The sequence below is a fragment of the Chrysemys picta genome, chromosome 14 (genome assembly GCF_011386835.1).
Source record: "Chrysemys picta bellii isolate R12L10 chromosome 14, ASM1138683v2, whole genome shotgun sequence".
NCBI lineage: Eukaryota > Metazoa > Chordata > Testudines > Emydidae > Chrysemys > Chrysemys picta.
Window position 1 is genome coordinate 8,366,596 of NC_088804.1, and position 17,076 is coordinate 8,383,671.

General features: G+C 51.4%; 1 protein-coding gene across 1 annotated transcript; it reads left to right on the forward strand.

The window, feature by feature from the left end:
* The first annotated feature begins 1,787 nt into the window (after positions 1 to 1,787).
* Positions 1,788 to 17,076, forward strand: LOC135975572 (P-selectin-like). The gene is made up of 6 exons (XM_065566889.1): positions 1,788 to 2,420; positions 3,683 to 3,773; positions 6,832 to 7,221; positions 8,707 to 8,814; positions 11,854 to 12,171; positions 15,600 to 17,076. The coding sequence occupies exons 1-6, from the start codon at positions 2,409 to 2,411 to the stop codon at positions 15,620 to 15,622; spliced, it is 942 nt and encodes a 313-aa protein (XP_065422961.1). The 5' UTR covers positions 1,788 to 2,408; the 3' UTR covers positions 15,623 to 17,076.

Genomic DNA, 17,076 nt, shown 5'->3' on the forward strand with positions numbered 1-17,076 from the left:
ACACAATAGCATAACCAGCCCTCCCATGCCCATCCACAACACTACTTCCATCTGTATACCATTCCAAGTCAGCATTTGGGAGTGGCTGATCTTTTAGATCTGGGTGGCTAGAATACTGAACATCTATGATTTCCAGACAGTCATGTTCCTGCTTTTCTGTCTCTGGTAGCAGGGTAGCTGGATTAAGGGAGGGACAGATCTGCAGGGTGACTTCAGGATTCTCTAACAGCTTCGCCTGGTACCGAGCAACCCGAGCCTATGTGAGCCAAAGACCACCCTTAGTATCCAGCAAGGCTTGAACCATATGGGGAGTATACACTTGCACAGTTCCTCCCAGTGTTAGTTTTTCAGCTTCCCCAAGCACTAGAGCAGTAGCTGCGACCGCCCTCAAACAGGCTGGCCATCCCTTTGAAACTTGATCCAGTTGTTCAGAAAAGTATGCCACAGGACGCTTCCAGGCACCTAATAGCTGGGTAAGCATTCCCAAAGCTACCCCTTTTCGTTCATGCACATACAGTTGGAACGGCTTAGATATATCGGGCAAACCCAGGGCTGGAGCTTCCATTAGCTTCCTTTTCAAGATTTTAAATGCCCTGTCCGCTTCTGGGGACCAGTGAAAGGGGTCATGATCTGCTCCCTTAACACATTCATACAGAGGTTTAGCCCACAGTCCAAACTCTGGAATCCATATTCTGCAAAAACCTGCCATGCCCAGGAATGCCCTAAGCCGTTTACGGTTGCTGGGGATGAGAACTTGGCAGATAGCCTCCTTCCTTTCATTTGAGAGCTGTCTCTCTGCCTGATGTGAAATCCCAGATATTGAACCTCTGAAAGAGCAATTTGGGCTTTGCTTTGAGATACCCTGTATCCTCGCAGTCCAATAAAGTTTAGGAGACTCACAGTAGCTCTGAGACAAGGGATTAAACCCACAGCAGCAATCAACAAGTCATCTACATATTGCAGCAGGAGGGCTCTGTCTGAATTATCCCACTCCTCCAAGTCTCTGGCCAAAGCCTGTCCAAACAGAGTGGGGGAATTTTTAAATCCTTGAGCCAATACTGTCCAACAAAGCTGCTTTTTAACCCTTCATTGTCCTCATTATGCCTTGCAGTATTTTGCAGATCTCACAGTTGCTTGGGCACATTCAGGCCCCCCTTTCTCTTGGTTGTCAGCCAAGTCTTGGCTGTGAACAATGTCCTTGGATGAGCCAGCATGACTGAGCTTGCTAGCTGTATTTTCCTCTCAGTTAACTCATTCTGTGCTTTTTCCTCTTCCTTTCTCGCTTCTTCCAACTTACAAAGGAACCTTCCACTCTTCACTCATACACCTTTTCTCCAACCATTAACACATACACATTGCCATCATACACCTTTCCAGTAACATAACTTCTGTACAGAGCTTTGAAGCAACAAACCAGGACAGGCACACTCACTTCTGAGGATTCCACTCTGTACAACCTCTAGTGTCCAATAGCTTTTCTTTTTAAACCTTAAATGCCTTCTCTGTCTTCATCCCTAGCCTTAGCTATAACCTGATTCCACTCCACTTCAGACAACAGGGTTCTCATAAGTATATTACAATCATCCCAGTCAGGCTTATGGCTAGCTAGACACCCTTCAAAGATAGAAATGAACTTGCTTGGATTCGTTGAATTCTCCTGCCTCTGCCTTAAAAGCAGCCAGATGTACAGGGTTAAAAGGTACATGCGAGTAGACAGACATTATCTGAGCTGGCCGTTCCTGAGTTCCTGGATGGGCTACCACACTCTCAGTAATCAATGGATACAATCCCACAGGGGGTGGGGAGGGGTGGTACTCTCTGAAGCCTGTGGGGGTGGAGGAGCCGAAGGGGACACCGATTCTGGCATTACAACAGTGGGAGGGTTCTGGGGTTTAGCAGCCGTTACTACCGAGCCTGTCAGAGTCAAATGGCACTTGAGCAAAATATCAGTCCTATTTCTTAACACCATGAACGTATACGCATAGAGATGTTCATTCCATTTACCTGTTCTCTGACAGAACAAAAGCAATTGAAGGATCGTGTTGTAATTAAGTGATCCTTCCGGTGGCCACCTTTCTTGGCGCTCTAGCTGGTACTGAGGCCAATCAACTGTACAGAACCTTTTCAATTTACCAGAATGCATTCTAAGGGTGTACACTGTACCCTGCCGGCTGTACTCTGTCCCTGCCCCATACCAAGGTAGACACTGGGCGTCCCCAGGTCAAGACAGATAAGTCCCCACTGGACTGTTCCTACCTTATCCAAGGGTCCGGTTCTGCACCATCACCGTTGCCTATCAACGGGACCGGTTCCCCACCGTCGCCCGCAGCTGCTTCTCCACTGTCTGTGTGCATTGCACCGTTGTGCCCTCCGGGGTCGAGCAAACCACGTCTCTGCCAAGGCCCCCGATGAAGTCACCGGTGAGTGCTCTGGGCGTCGGTCGTCGTCGTAATCCGTCGGCCACCAGGAGGGATCCGGGCAAGGCTAAATTTCAGCCTTGAGCCCCACGTTGGGCACCAAAACTGTTGCTTGCCCAGAACTGGGCCCGAGATGGCAAACAGGGGGTTCGTCACCCGGTGTGCTTAGCACCAATAAAGACACCGAGGGGAGAAAGCCTACTTCAGAGCCTGTAAGCAGTTAGCATAGAAGTAGGTGAGAGTTCCCAAGATGGAGTCACTGTGGTTCACAGACCCAGAGCAAAGGAGCTTCATCGGCACTTTTGGCCTTCCACTCTCCCGAGTTACCAGGTAGCTATGCCTAGTGGACCCCAACACCAGCATGAGGATTGGTTGGGAAAGTGGAGATGGGCTACCAGAGACGGCCTCATTCAAAGCCTCCCTGCCAGCCAAAAGACAGCATGGAGCCTCTCTGGCCTGGGAGGCTGCTTGGGGAGCCAGCCAGCCACCCCCGGGAAGCTAAGATCCGGATGAGAGGCGCAGCCAGGCCTTGCCACACCACCAGCCTAGCTTCACTGGTTCAGACCACACCCCTCCTTTCCCCCAGATCTCTGGCAAGGCTGGGCTCAGCCCCTGTTGGTAAGATGCCAGAGGGTACATCTGCACTGTGCTTTACACCCACAGCAGTGCGTCTCACAGCCCAGGTTCGCAGAGCTCACACTATGGCCCTACACACAGCTGTGTAGACACTCGGGCTGGGGCAGGATCCTGCCCTCTGAAGCCCAGGGAGAGGAGGGGCCTGCTGGCGCAGCTTGCAGCATTTCAGGTTTAGACCCAGGGACGGTTCCCATTGTTTCTAATTCTAATATAACTCTATTACACTGGAATATTGCTCCGACTGACTGAGCTGCTCAGCTGTTTATCTGATTTATGGACAAAAACTGCCTCCATCCTCTGAGCTGAACTCATGACACTGACCGACAACATCTCACACTCATACTCACGTTCTCCGGGACGTTCATTAACAACCTGTTGTGGAGATGATGTTGCTAAATCGAATCACTTGCCTTAAATTCCAACTGTTCCTTCTTCCCCTGTGGAGGCTGGCAGCTCTTCCCTCTGAGATTCTGCATTTTATCTGCATGGTAAATGGGAGCTAATCAGAGACAGTGTCTGTGTCAGCCAGGTGTGTCCAAGTGTCTGTTTCAGCTCAGTGTGTAAATATGCCTGGACCTGCCTGCTGTGAAGCACAGAGGGGTTTATGGACATGTTTTTCTGACCCCCAGGGCAGCGCCGGAGGACTCTGCTCCAGTCCAAGGGCTTGGGGATGTGGCTGGAATGTCACCCGACTCCTGTGCTTTGCTGCCATTAGCTGGGGTAAGCCTTCCTGCTGCTCTTTGATGGCCTGCCGCTGCCCCTGCCAGGGGAGAATTCACAGACGTATCCTGGGAAAGCCCTGGGAGGGGAGTGGCATTGTTGTGGCAACATCAGTCACTCCTGGTCTGCTCAGGGACATTTCACTGCCAGGCCCATTGAAACCGTTTCATTTTGGCCACATTCCCACCTGGGGGTGATTAGGAGGAATAGGATTTAGGTCCCTAAATAATCTCTTCTCTTGGCTTTTGGCCCCTCCTGTATCCCAGAAAGCAGTAGAGTCCCTAGCAATTACCTGAGAGATACGGCCCCCTGAGGCTGAGGGAGCCAGGCGCTTCCACCCTAGTTACAATGGAGAGGCCTTCACATGGGCCTGCACGGCTTCCCAAGACAGCTCACAGTTCCCCAGCCAGGCAGGGGCCGATGAACTCCTCCGTACAGGCGTGGTCCAGGCCAGCCCTCCCCTCTGCAAGTGCTTCCCTGGACCTGCTGACTGCATTGAGAAAGTCCCAATCCCATTTCCAGCACCGGCACCAGCAGCAGTGCGAGTTTTGGTGCAGACAGAGTGCAGGGGGTTGGCACCTGTCGTGGATTAGAGGGTCTGGGCCATGCCCCAGCCTTTAAACCAGGCCCTGGGAGTAACCCCTTTAGTGTGCCAGACTTCCAAGGGCAGGCCACGTGACTATTACTGCAGGCCTGGGCCTTCGGACTCCAGCTCCCCTGTTTCTCACGTAGTGACAGGTTTCAGAGTAGCAGCTGTGTTAGTCTGTATTCGCAAAAAGAACAGGAGTACTTGTGGCACCTTAGAAATTAACAAATTTATTTGAGCATAAGCTTTCGTGGGCTACAGCCCACTTCATCAGATGCATAGAATGGAACATATAGTAAGAAGATATATATACATACAGAGAACATGAAAAGGTGGGAGTTGCCCTACCAATTCTAAGAGGCTAATTAATTTTTTACAGTGTGGTAGGCGTGTCGGGACAATGCCACGTCTGGTTTCCGCCTTAGGGCTCTGAACCGCCGACGGGCATGCTCAGGTGTTAGCCCCATTCTAATTCTGGCCTTTTGTTTAAAATGTTCGTAGTCGTTCATGTGTTCTTTAGGCCTTTCATCTGCCACCTCTGCTACAGCCTGGAATGGAACCCACAATTCCTGAGGTCTCTGCTGTCAGCAAATAGCTGTGAAATCCACTGGCAAAATGTGTGTCTCATCTCCCTCTAGTGCTGGCCCATAGGGAGTATGACAACCTGCTACTGCTATTGGCTCCTCCATTCACTCAAGTGGCAGAGGTCTGTGCACGGGATCTCAGGATTTTAACCCTGCTGATGATCCATATTGGTGTCACTATGATGTCACGTGATGGATCTTCTGTTTTTTACAGTTTGCTTTTTAAAAACCGTAGGAAGTTAGACACCCCCCCCCAAACCTACTTTAAAGGAACACTGTTAACGTTTCAAAGTCAAGCACTGATACCCTAGGGAATGCCAGAGCCCTTGCCTCGCTGAGTGCACAGGATGGACCTACGCTAGGGAATGAACGCAGGTTGTACAGTGAGAAAAGCTGTTGTCTGTAGGAGCCCTACCCCATCTGTTGCAGGAGCTGGAAGGTGTGATGAATGAGGTGGGGGGGTGCAAGAAGAGAAAGGATGGTTTCAAGGGTAAGGCTGTTGACTGCCGCCCTGGAGAACTGGATTCTATCCCTGCTTCTACCCCAGAGTTCCCATGTGGTGCTGGGCAACTCACTTAAACCAAACTTTTCCCGGGTGGCCACTGAATGTGTGTTCCTCACTTTCTGGGTGCTCAAATTGAGACCCTGGGGTCTGATTTGGAGAAGTGCTGAGCGCTCACAGCTGCAACTGAAGTCGATGGGAACAGTGCTCTGAACATAGTGCTTTAGAATGCTAAATACTCCAGAAAATCCGGTCCTCGGGGTCTCAAATGCAGATACACAATGTATATCCGCGGGTGCGGATATCTGTGGCTATAAAGCGGATCTCCACGGATTCGCAGGGCTCTAGTGACAGCGAGTGAGACCCACAGGGCCATGGCCAACGACTGGGCCAGGAACCGCAGCGGCGAAAGAAGCAGCACGTCGGGCTGTCATCGCAGGAGCCAGCACCCAGCCCAGGCAGCTCCTCCGGCATGGCTGTACCCCCTCCAGCCCTGCCCACCGGGGCGGGCACTAGACTGACTGGCAGCTGTCTCTGGTCACACTAGTGTGTGCAAGCGGTGTCTCCTGACCGGGAGCATGTGCGCCTGTCTCGCTCGTTGTCACTAGAGCCCTGCATGTCTGCGGTATCTGCTTTAGATCCATGGATCTGTGGAGATAATTATGTATCCGCGCAGAGCTCTACTCAAATGGGACACCCAAAATTACTTCCGGCCTTAATCTCTCTGGTCCAGCTCCTCGAAGGTATTTAGGCACCTAACTTGCAATAAAGTCAATGACTGTTAGGTGCCTAAATACCTTTGAGAACCAGTGCCTCTATGCCTCTGTTCCCATCTGTGAAATGGGGCTAATACCGCCTCTCATCTCCCAGGGCTGTTGTGAGTATAAACTCATTCATGTCTGTGAAGCACTCAGATACTGGCATGATGAGCGCTATAGAAAAGCCTTTGGGGAAATGAATAATTCTGTCTTCAGAGCAGGGTTTGTATAATGTGCAGTAAATAAGGCTGGGGTGGGGGAGGAGCAGTCACACATTGACCAGTGAGGAGAAAACACACTATTGAATAGCTCCTCATTCAGTGAGCACCGTCCATCCTCTGCACCGAGTGAGGCAGAGGACCCATGGAAAAATAGTACATTATCATGCCATTAAAGACTATACCATTGTGCATGCGCACAAGGGGGCTGAACTCAGTTACATGGGCAACCTTAATAGTGGCATTTCCTAACGTTTGAGCGCTTGACTTTGCAACCTAAATAATGTTCTTTTAATGCAGTTCCTTTGTGTGTGATATAAGGTACAGTCTGGTGTCACCCATCGATAGTCAACTCATAGCTCTGTCACTGACTGTCACACAACTTTGCCTGTTTTTACTCTTTCCAACAGTGCTAGTGACTCAGGTGGAAGTGGGAGCCTGGACCTACCATTATGGTAACAAATCTGATTACTCCTGGGAGCTGGCCAGAAACTTTTGCAGGTCATTCTACACTGACCTCGTAGCAATCCAGAACCAGGGGGAAATTGCTTATCTCAACAGTGTCTTACCCCGCCATAGAACATACTACTGGATTGGGCTACGAAAAATAAACAATGTCTGGACGTGGGTTGGCACCAACAAGGCCCTGACGAAGGAGGCTGAGAACTGGGCTTACGGGGAACCCAACAATAAAGGGAGAAACCAAGACTGTGTGGAGATTTACATAAAGAGGGATCGTGATGCTGGAAGATGGAATGATGAGAACTGCCAAAAGAAAAAGAGGGCGCTGTGTTACCAAGGTAACCACCCCACCACTGTCATTCTCTATGGAAGTGTGGGTCTGTCTAACACGTGTAGGGCTGGGGAGAGTTGCTGGATTGACAGCTCTGGAGAATGAAGTCCCTAATTGTCCATAGAAGAGTGTCAATGGCCCGGCCGCCTCCCATGCCCCCTCGTGGTCTGAGGTTGCTCCGCAAGCCACTCTCGCCTCGCCTGGCTGGAGTCTTACCCTACTGCCTGGAGTCTGTTCTCCCTGGCTCTCAGCCTTCTTCAGCCCTCTGGCTCGGGCTTCCTTCCAGCCCCAAACCCTGCCCCCGGTGAAGGGTTTCCTGCAGAAGCCTCCTGGCTTGTCTCTCCCTGAGCATCCCCCTTCTCTGAAGCTTCCTGCCACTTGTCCAGGGACATCAGCTGACCCCTGCTCAGCTGTGCCTACATGGTAACTAGGGTTGGCTGGCCCCAGGCCTCTAGCCCTTAAAGGGCCAGACACGCGGTTACAAAGAGGTACTGTCTGGGCAGAGGAACATCACCCACCCACCCACCCACCTAGAGTGCCTCAACCCTCATGTGCAGGGTCAGTCGGTCTCCATGGCCCACCGAGTCCTGACTTCTCTACGGAGACAGCCACCAAGGGCCTGGTTAGTGCTAGCTGGTGTGAGGCGTTAGTGATATTGTCCCGTGGCCGGCAGCACAGGCCTGCACCCGCTTTGCATGTTAGCTGCTGTGTGTAACACCTGTGCCTGGGAGCACTCACTGCTCTCTGTGCCTCGCTGGTTCCTTTGGCTGGGGCGTTAAAGTCCTGCCTTCCACGTTCTCCCTCACAAATGGGCCACGCAGACGGGAGCTGAGCCTGGGCTCTGAATGAGTCTTGCTTTGATCCCTACATTCGTCTCCTCACAAAGTCCCGTTGTAAACTGACATGCCAGGCGCTTGGTCCCAGGAGCACCTGTTCTGAGCCCTGGGGAGATGCAGTGGAGTCTCCTTGCCAAAGAGTTACTACCCTCTTCGGAGTGCAATCAGTGCGGGGTGGGGGGGGGGCAGGAAGCTCAAAGCACAGCCTGATAGCCAAACGTGGCACACGCTGCCCTCTGATCAATGCCTGGGTGTGGCCCCTGCAGGCCCAGCATGCAACGCTCCATCTCAATCCAGAGGGCAGCCTACCCGTCCAGGTCAGCGCTGTCCACAGGCAGCGCCTCTGGGTCCACGAGCAGTGTGACCATCTGTGCAAAGCAGCCACTGCCTCCAAGCTTCTGGCAAGGTGCCAATGCCACCTGGCTGGGCAAAGCTTGGGTGCCCAGGATGGTATCTAGGCCCCGAGTGCTCTTGCAGGGCCGGAGCCAAGGCCTTTGAAAGCAGGTTTTTAATCCATGACTTTAACAGGCTCTGACAGAATCCCGCAGTGAAGAAATGCAGCAGGGATGGAGTGCAGGATCCAGGCAGTGGGGTGGGGTCTGACTGGGCGCTAAGGAGTTGTTAGGGTGGATCCTAACCCAGCTGTATCTCTGCAGCGTTTTGCCAGCGTTCCTCCTGCAGCCAGCGTGGCGAGTGCGTGGAGACCATCGGGAACTACACCTGTGATTGCTACCCTGGTCTCTACGGGCCTGAGTGTGAACACGGTAAGGGCAGTCGAACAGGGGCACTAGGGGAGGGAGCCCCGCTGCAGGGCCTGCTACAGTCACTGCATTTACTTTATGGAGGGTCCCAACTCCCCCTGAGGGCATACCTGGCTCTGTAGAGGGTCGTTGGGGAAGAAGGCCTCTGTCAGGACTTGCAGCTCCTCTGTGCTCGGGTCTGTAAATGGCCCTGGCAGTCCTGGACAGTCCTCGGCTCCCTCAGGGTCTGCAGCAGCCTCCCAGCTCTGTGGGTTTCTTGTCTTGGGTTGGCTGTAGGGTTCCATTGTTGAAGCGGATGGTGGTGTCCAGGAAGTTGATGCTAGTGTGGGAGTGTTCCCCAGAGAGTTTAATGGCTGGGTAGGTGGTGGTTGTTGAAGTTGTGATGGAAATCTGTGTGGGAGTTTAAGCGTTGCATTTTACTGCGGTACTCCCGAGGAAGAGCTGGTCCAATAATAGCTATTCCCTCACTCACCTTGTCTCTAATATCCTGGGACTGACACAGCTACAGTGCACTCGACGTGATGGCATTTCTCTTGGTCTGTGACACGATAATTTGGAAGCCCGCAGCCCATCTATTCCCACATTTCAGAGAGAATTGAAGGCATCACTGGGCACAACTCTGTTGATATTGGGGAAAATCAGAAAACCCAAAGGGGGAAAAGTGGGGGACACATGGAGTGCCTGCTCCCTGTTTAGCAGAGTAACACCTTGGAGCAAAGCCACCTCTGTAACTCTCTAAATCAAAGAACCAGTTTGTGGCACCAATTAACACTTCCCAGTAGAAAAATATTCCCGTCTCATCTCTGCTCCTTCCCCCAGTAGAGTGTAACATGCTGACACTGGATGATTTATGTCCCGGGGAGGAAGAGGAGAAATAATAACAATGGGGAAAGGAGGAGGGGAAATCAGACAGAGCCCCTGACATGGGGAGGATGGGGGACCTGGTCTGGGGATAATGCTGGAATGAGGATACAGCCAAAGCCCCAAGCATGCAGGGAGAATGGGGGACCCTGGAATGGTGGAAAGGGAGAGAATTAGGGCACAGAATGCTCCTGGCTTGGGGCAGAATTGGGGACTGTGGCATGGGGGGAGGTGGAAGAAATGGGGGAGACACAGAGCTCCTGGCAAAAGGGTGGGGGCTAGGGAGTCCCTGAAATAGAGTGGGGTGGGAGGGTGGCGCCCAGGGACCTTGTGGGCGACAGAGGGATGCAAAGAGTCCCTGGTGCATGCAATGTGCTTGACTTACAGAAGTAACAAAACATGGGCATCTCTCTAGTTTAGCCCCCGAAGAGTCCAACCCAAACCCACAAAGGGCTGAGCAGAGTCAGAATGAAGTTGTATGCTCAGTAATAGGTTGTTGTTGTTGAATGTTTGCTTTGCAATAGTGCTTAGAGGCCTCAACCAACATGTGGGGCCGACTGTGCTAGGCCCTGTATACTAGAGCGGTTTCAGTTTGGGAGAAGTTTCGTTGTTTCAGAATTGGCTTCATTCCAAACCAAGACGGATCAGGACTGCACCCGGGCCAGGGACCCGAGGGCTTCCAGAGTCCCAGAGGCCAGTTACAAGTAGAGAAGCCTGGGGAGTCACTGGCCCAGGACTCTAGAGGCCCTGGGATCTCCAGCCCGGGGCAGTCTGCATGGCGGAGCGACCCCAGAGCTGCACCCCGGGGAGCTGGTCCTGGAACTTCCAGGCTTCCAGCTCCATTGCAGGGACACTGGAAGCGCCAAGAGCCCTGGCTCGAGCAGGGAGCCTAGCAGACAACAAGAGCCCCAAGAAACCTGGCTCTGCCACAGCATGGGGAGCCCACCCGCCCCGAGACTCGACTCCCGACTCCCCGAGCTGGGGCTCGCGGGACAGAAGAACATAAGAACGGCCAGACTGGGTCAGACCAAAGGTCCATCTAGCCCAGTATCCTGTCTTCTGACAGTGGCCAGTGCCAGGTGCCCCAGAGGGAATGAACAGAACAGGCATCATCCAGTGATCCATCCCCTGTCGCTCATTCCCAGCCTCTGGCATCCCCATCCCCACCTATCCTGGCTAATAGCCATTGATGGACCATCCTCCAGGCACTTATCTGGTTCTTTTTTGAACCCTGTGGCTCTTGGAACACCAACAAAAACCACTGTGTGTTTTGACGAAAGTGGAGTCAAATCTGTAATAAATTTGGTGAATCAGTTCTCTTCAGTGCATTGGCATTTTCAGTCTAAGCTAAGTTTTGCCAGAACATTTGCAATCAGCTCTACTGTAGATGGACATAGTGTGAGAGCCCCTGAGCCAGAGAATTTACACTCTAAATAGACAAGACAGACAAAAGGGGGGAGATCGGGCAGATGTACTAACAGTCGATTGGGAAGTGAGACAGAGATTAAAGGACTAAATCCACACAGGGCTTTAGGCCCTTAAATCCAACATCCGGGGGCCATGGAGATCCTCAAAACCCCTGCTCAGCTGCCGCCTAGCTCTGGAGCTGCTGAAGTTTCAACCAGTAAAACCAGCGCTAAAGACTTGCTGACACTCTCTCGCTATGCTGTAAGCACAGCCCTGCCCTGAATAATGGTTGCACCCTGATCCTCACACCCCTGCCATTGCCAGCAGAAGTGCATCACTTCTCAGAACTGCCCATTGCACGTCCTTCAGGGAATCCCATTTTTCTGTAATGAAGGAGAATTGGCCACCCTCTCTCTTGCCCTGCATTGGGCTGGTGGAGGGAAATAGGTCTCAAGAAGGGTTTGAATGTAAGGAATTTGGCAGGCGTGTCAGGCATACACAAGGTTCGGGTACGATGTCACATTGTTGGAGGGGGTTTGTCTAGACTGAAGCTTCTGGGGTTACCTGCTCACTAAACAGAGCAGAAAAGTCTTGACATGCACGATACAGCTCTATATGGGACCAAACGAAAGAACATCCGTTTAAACTCTTAACAAGCAGGGGAAACTAAATAGCAGGACTGGCGAGATTCATTTTGTACATCTGCCCTTGTCTGCTGGCACATTGAACTATTTCTCAATGAAGGTGCCATCATCTGTGTTTCTCTTTCTACAGAAACTACCGACCTGATGGTGAATCAAACCCCAACCAGTGTCAGTGATTTCGAAGGCTCAGAACTTACCATGAATTGTACATTTAAGACAGTCAATAACAGCACCATGTATGTGCGATGGTATCACTATGGGACGGAGGCACTAAAGACAGAGCTGGTGAATGACAGCGATGTGATCACAACCCTGCATTTGGACAATGGGTTTGCCTCTCTCACTTTGAAGAATGCGAATTCATCTAATACAGGAACCTACGTGTGTGAGGTGGGGATCACAGCAAGGAGCCTGTCTGTGTCAGGAGCCGGAACCCAGGTGACCATCAGTAAGTGTCAGCAGTCTCCTATGTGCTTCCTACTATGAGACCCAGATACTATCAGTTCCCCACAGAGCGAGGGAGCAGGAGCAGGGAAAGCCGCGCTGAGAGCAGTGCTTAATCTGTGCCAGGGCTTGCCAGGCCTGGCAATCCATAGCCCCGGCCCTCCTGGGCTTGCGGCATCAGTTATGAATGTAAAAAACAATTGCTTGAGCCCTGGCACCTCTTTCACTACAAGTGAAGCCCGGCCTGAGAGACAGAGCCAGGGACAAACACGGGCCAGGAGTCCTTTAAGCTGCTCTAAGTTATGCCCAGCTCTGAGCTTCTTTATGACAGCGCCCAAAGACTGGGCAGGGCCGGGCCGGGCATAAAGGCGTCTGGAGCAACACTCGGTGCACCCGAGAATCTGTTCCTCTTTTCTACATCGGTTCTTTCACTGCCCTTTTCATCATAGTATCTGAGGCCCAGATTTGCAAAGGTATTTAGCCACTGCTCCACTCAGCCCTGGAAGGCCTAAGTGACTTAGGAGCCTCTCTCATTGGAAGTCAATGGGGCACTAAGTCCCTTTTGAAAATAAAATGTAGGCTGCTAAGTCACGTAGACTTTGCTCCACTCAGCACTGCAATGTGTAAATACCTTTGAAAAATCTTGGGTTTGAGCAGCTTCCAGCCATGCATCAAGCAATGTGACTAACATCTGCCAGGTGTGGTCCATTCTCTCTCTCATCCTCTCTCAAGAGGGGGAATTGTGTGTGCAGTGGAGCATTTAGAGTAGGGATTTTTTTTAATGCATTTAACTGACACCCACAGCTGAACCTGATGCTTGTGTAAATACACATGTTCAGCAGTTGTCAACAGAATTACTGTTTTGTGGAGGTGGTGAAGGTTCTAGTTAGTGCTGCAATCCGGTGCCAGTTCCAAGCATCAGGAAGCAGTGTGGCATTTCAGCACTGCTGCGTGCTGACAGGGGTAAATGCTGATTTTGTAATGGCGACCACTGGCAAGGAGCTTTAGATAATTTGTACATTCCGAATCGCCCTGTTATTCTGTTTTTATGTTAAGAGATACAAACCTTGTAGGGTTTCTGGTTTCCCTCCTTCCCTACTGAGCCAGTCCCTGTCCAGTTACAGATCCATCCCGCTAGCCTAGGTATGGAGTCCTGTTTATCCTTTGGATTGGCAGGTGCAGAGTTAATGAAGCCATTTCCCCTTGGGATCAGGGGTATTGGGAGAGTTTTTGTGAGTCTAGGGTGGAAACTATTGATGGGGTCAGTTAGGGGAGCATTGCTCTCGGTAAGGGCTCTGGCCAGGTCTCTAGTGTCTTGGTCTGCTAGGGATTTCCTTCTCCTGCGTCAGAGTCAGCGTGCTGCCTGGCCTCATCGGAAGGTTCCCCTAGGCAGAGGGCTGAACCCAGCCTGGTGACCCCACAGGTCCCAGCAGCTGGCATATGAAGAGGAACTTGCTGGCAAAAAGGGAGGCCCAGGAAACTGCCTGTGACACAGAAGGGGATGGGAAATTAAGGGCGGGGGGAGAAATAGTTTTTACATCTTTAAACTGTCTCTGCCATCCCTTTATTTATCCATCAGTCTCTGTCCCTCCTTTAGAGGCAAATCTGTCCCTCTCTGTCCCTGCATCCCACACTGACAGGTTTTTCTTGATTTCAGATAAAGGGAGTGTGACGGGTTGGGTCACAGAAAATCCCTCAAGGCTGTCACTAGATGTGCTGGGATACCACTGAGAAGAACCATCCCCCCCGCCAGACCTGGTTTCCCTCCACTCCTGTATTGCTGAGTTAGACACACCAGTCGGCTCCAGCACAGACCAAGAGGTTGGGCCACGCCTCCCTGCAGTTCACAGAAACTAAGATTCACTTAGCCCAGGCGTTCTCAGTTAACAGGGACTTTCCCAACATCCAGTATTCAGTCTTTCTAGGAGCCTAAACCCCAAATAAATCTGTCTTACTCTGTATAAAGCTTATACAGGGTAAACTCATAAACTGTCTGCCCTCTATAAACAAAAGTGATTTTATTCAGTATAAAAAGTAGGATGTAAGTGGTTCCAAGTAATAACAGACAGAACAAAGTAAGTCACCAAGTAAAATAAAGCAAAACACGCAAGTCTAAGCCTAATACAGTAGGAAACTGAATACAGGTAAATCTCACCCTCAGAGATGGCCCAATAAGCTTCTTTCACAGACTAGACTCCTTCCTAGTCTGGGCCCAATCCTTTTGAAACCAACGCTATGGCTTATGGCCTGGGTCCAGCAATCACTCACACCCCTGTAGTTACAGTCCTTTGTTCCAATTTCTTTCAAGGATCTCTTTGGGGTGGAGAGGCCATCTCTTGAGCCAGCTGAAGACTAAATGGAGGGGTTTCCAAAGCCTTTTATATTCTCTCTCTTGTGGGCGGAAACCCCTTTGTTCTTCTGTGCAAAATCACAGCATCAAGATGGAGTTTGTAGCCACCTGAGCAAGTCACATGTCCATGAATGATTCAGCTTTTTGCAGGCCGACACCATTGTTTACATCATAGTTTGAACATTCCCAGGAAAGCTCAGATGTGGATTGGCGTCTCCCAAAGTCCATTGTCACTTAAGTGTTTCTTGATTGGGCACTCACTCAGAATAGTTCTTTCTCAAGAAGCTGATCAAATACTTCACTGATGCTACTTAGAATCAAACACATGGAGATACAAGTACATCGTCAATATTCATAACTTCAAATATAAAAATGATACACACATACAGACAGCATAATCATAACCAGTAAGTTACAACCTTTCCATAGACACCTTACTTGACCTCCTTTGTACAAGATTTGGTGCAACTATAGGACCTTGGTTGCAACAATGATCTATACAGACACAGTTCATGTCAATAACTTCACAGGGAGTAATGCCTCACACGTTGTTTTCGTCATCCGGATGGTTCTCGGGGCCCTTGTTATAATCTCGGCGGTGATGATTGTTGCAGAGTGCGTGATTTCAGAGAAGAAGGGTGAGAGAAATGTCTTCAGTGCAGTCACTGTGCAGAATCAGTCACAGAGCTTGAGTTACACATGAGGTCCTTCTGCCTTTTCCTTCTGGGCAACTTCCCAGTCCCAGTGCGTTGAGATTGAAAAGCTGTTTCAGACCCGGCTGGGACTATTTTCTTGGCCTCTCTGTGCAGGTTTCTGTCTAACATTAAATCCGGGTATCTCAGAACCAGAAGCACAGAGTTTAGGTCTCCATCTTGTAAATGTTCCTGAAGGCCTTTACCGCTCAGGTCTCCCTTTCACAGCACCGATGATCTTTTCCTGTCGCTGCGTCTGTCCAACGTGCCCTGTTTATTTCTGGCTGGCTGGCACGCACGGAGCTAATGCAACCACTTGGACAAGTGTGGTGCACATACTGCAGGCATATTCTTTAGGTTCTAACTTACTGAGTCTGATTTTTTCCACAGCTCCTGTCAATCAGACAAGATGAGGATCAGCTGTTATAGCGTACCCTTGGAGATGGAGCTCTCAGACACCTGTTACCCAGGCATTCCCCCCAACACCATGTTGACCATCCTGCCTGCCAGATTCTGCACCTGCAAATTAACCTTGAACTGAACGGAAGGGAGGGGAGGGGATGCTGGATAATTGGAAGGGAGTTCACAGGTGTTCAGAATAAAAAGACTCCTCTCTGACACCCCTTTTTGAGGCAGCAGAACCCGGTGATTGCTGATGGCTTAGGCAGTCTCAGTGGCATCTGACCCATAGGAAAATATGAGACAAACATTTCTGTCATCTAAAGATTCCCCATTGTGCTACCTAGCAATCACTTTAGAGCAGGGGAGCAGAAACTATGGCCTGCGGGCCGGATCCAACCCGTCAGGGCTTTCAATCCAGCCCGCAGGATTGCCAGCCCCATCGCGCAGCAGGGCTAAGGCAGGCTTCCTACCTGCCCTGGCCCCGCGCCGCTCCCGGAAGCAGCCGGCATCACTTCGCTGCAGCCCATAGGGGGGAGGGGGCAGAGGGCTCTGTGCGCTGCCCTCGCTTGCAGACATCGCCCACAGACACCGGGGAACCACGGCCAATGGGAGCTTCGTGGGTCGTACCCACAGGCAAGGGCAGCGCGTGGCAGAGTCGCCTGCCCCACCCCACCCCCAGGAGCCACTGCCAGACATGCCGGCTGCTGCCGGGAGCGGCACAGGGCCAGGGCAGGCAGGGAGCCTGCCTTAGCCCCGCTGCGCACTGCTTCCACACCGGAGCCACCCGAGGTAAGTGGCACCGGGCCAGAACCCACATCCCAAACCCCTCCTGCACGCTGCACCCCAACCCCCTGCCTTGAGCCCCCTCCTGAACCCCAATCCCCTCCCCTAAGCCTCCTCCCGCACCCCCTCCTGCACCCAAACCCCCTGCTCTGAGTCCCCGCCCGCACCCTGCACCCCTCCTACACTCCAACCCCTTTCCCTGAGCCCCTTCCTGCAAACCGCACCCGCACTCCCTCCCGTACCCCTACCCCATGCTCCAGCCCTATAGTCATGGCCGTGCATACAATTTCCCCACCTAGCTGTGGCCCTTGGGCCAAAAAGTTTGCCTACCGCTGCTTGAGGCTCATGGAAGCCTGGAAGTGAAGATGCTCAGAACAATGGCCAAAACCCCTCTTCCCTATAATTGGATCAGCTGCTTGTCAGTCAAAGAGGAAATGGAAACATCTGCTGGGAATTGCTGTTCCGTGGGTTCAGATGGCCCCCTTGCTGACGTCAGCTGGCGTACAGTTAAGTACCTGCTTAAGGGTTTGCAGAATTGAAGCCTATATAAAGGACCATATTTTTATAACAGTTTTTTTAATAGTTTTGTCACATGCTGCTCTCTAATAGTTAGATTGTCTTACACGTGACGCATAAGGCTATGCACGTCCCAAAGTGTTTTAATAAAATTCTCATAACTCTG

Coding starts and splice junctions, on each gene's coding strand:
- LOC135975572 (XM_065566889.1), top strand. Junction 3,774..6,831: donor CTTTGCTGCCATTAGCTGGG/GTAAGCCTTCCT, acceptor TCTTTCCAACAG/TGCTAGTGACTCAGGTGGAA. Junction 12,172..15,599: donor CGGAACCCAGGTGACCATCA/GTAAGTGTCAGC, acceptor TTTTTTCCACAG/CTCCTGTCAATCAGACAAGA.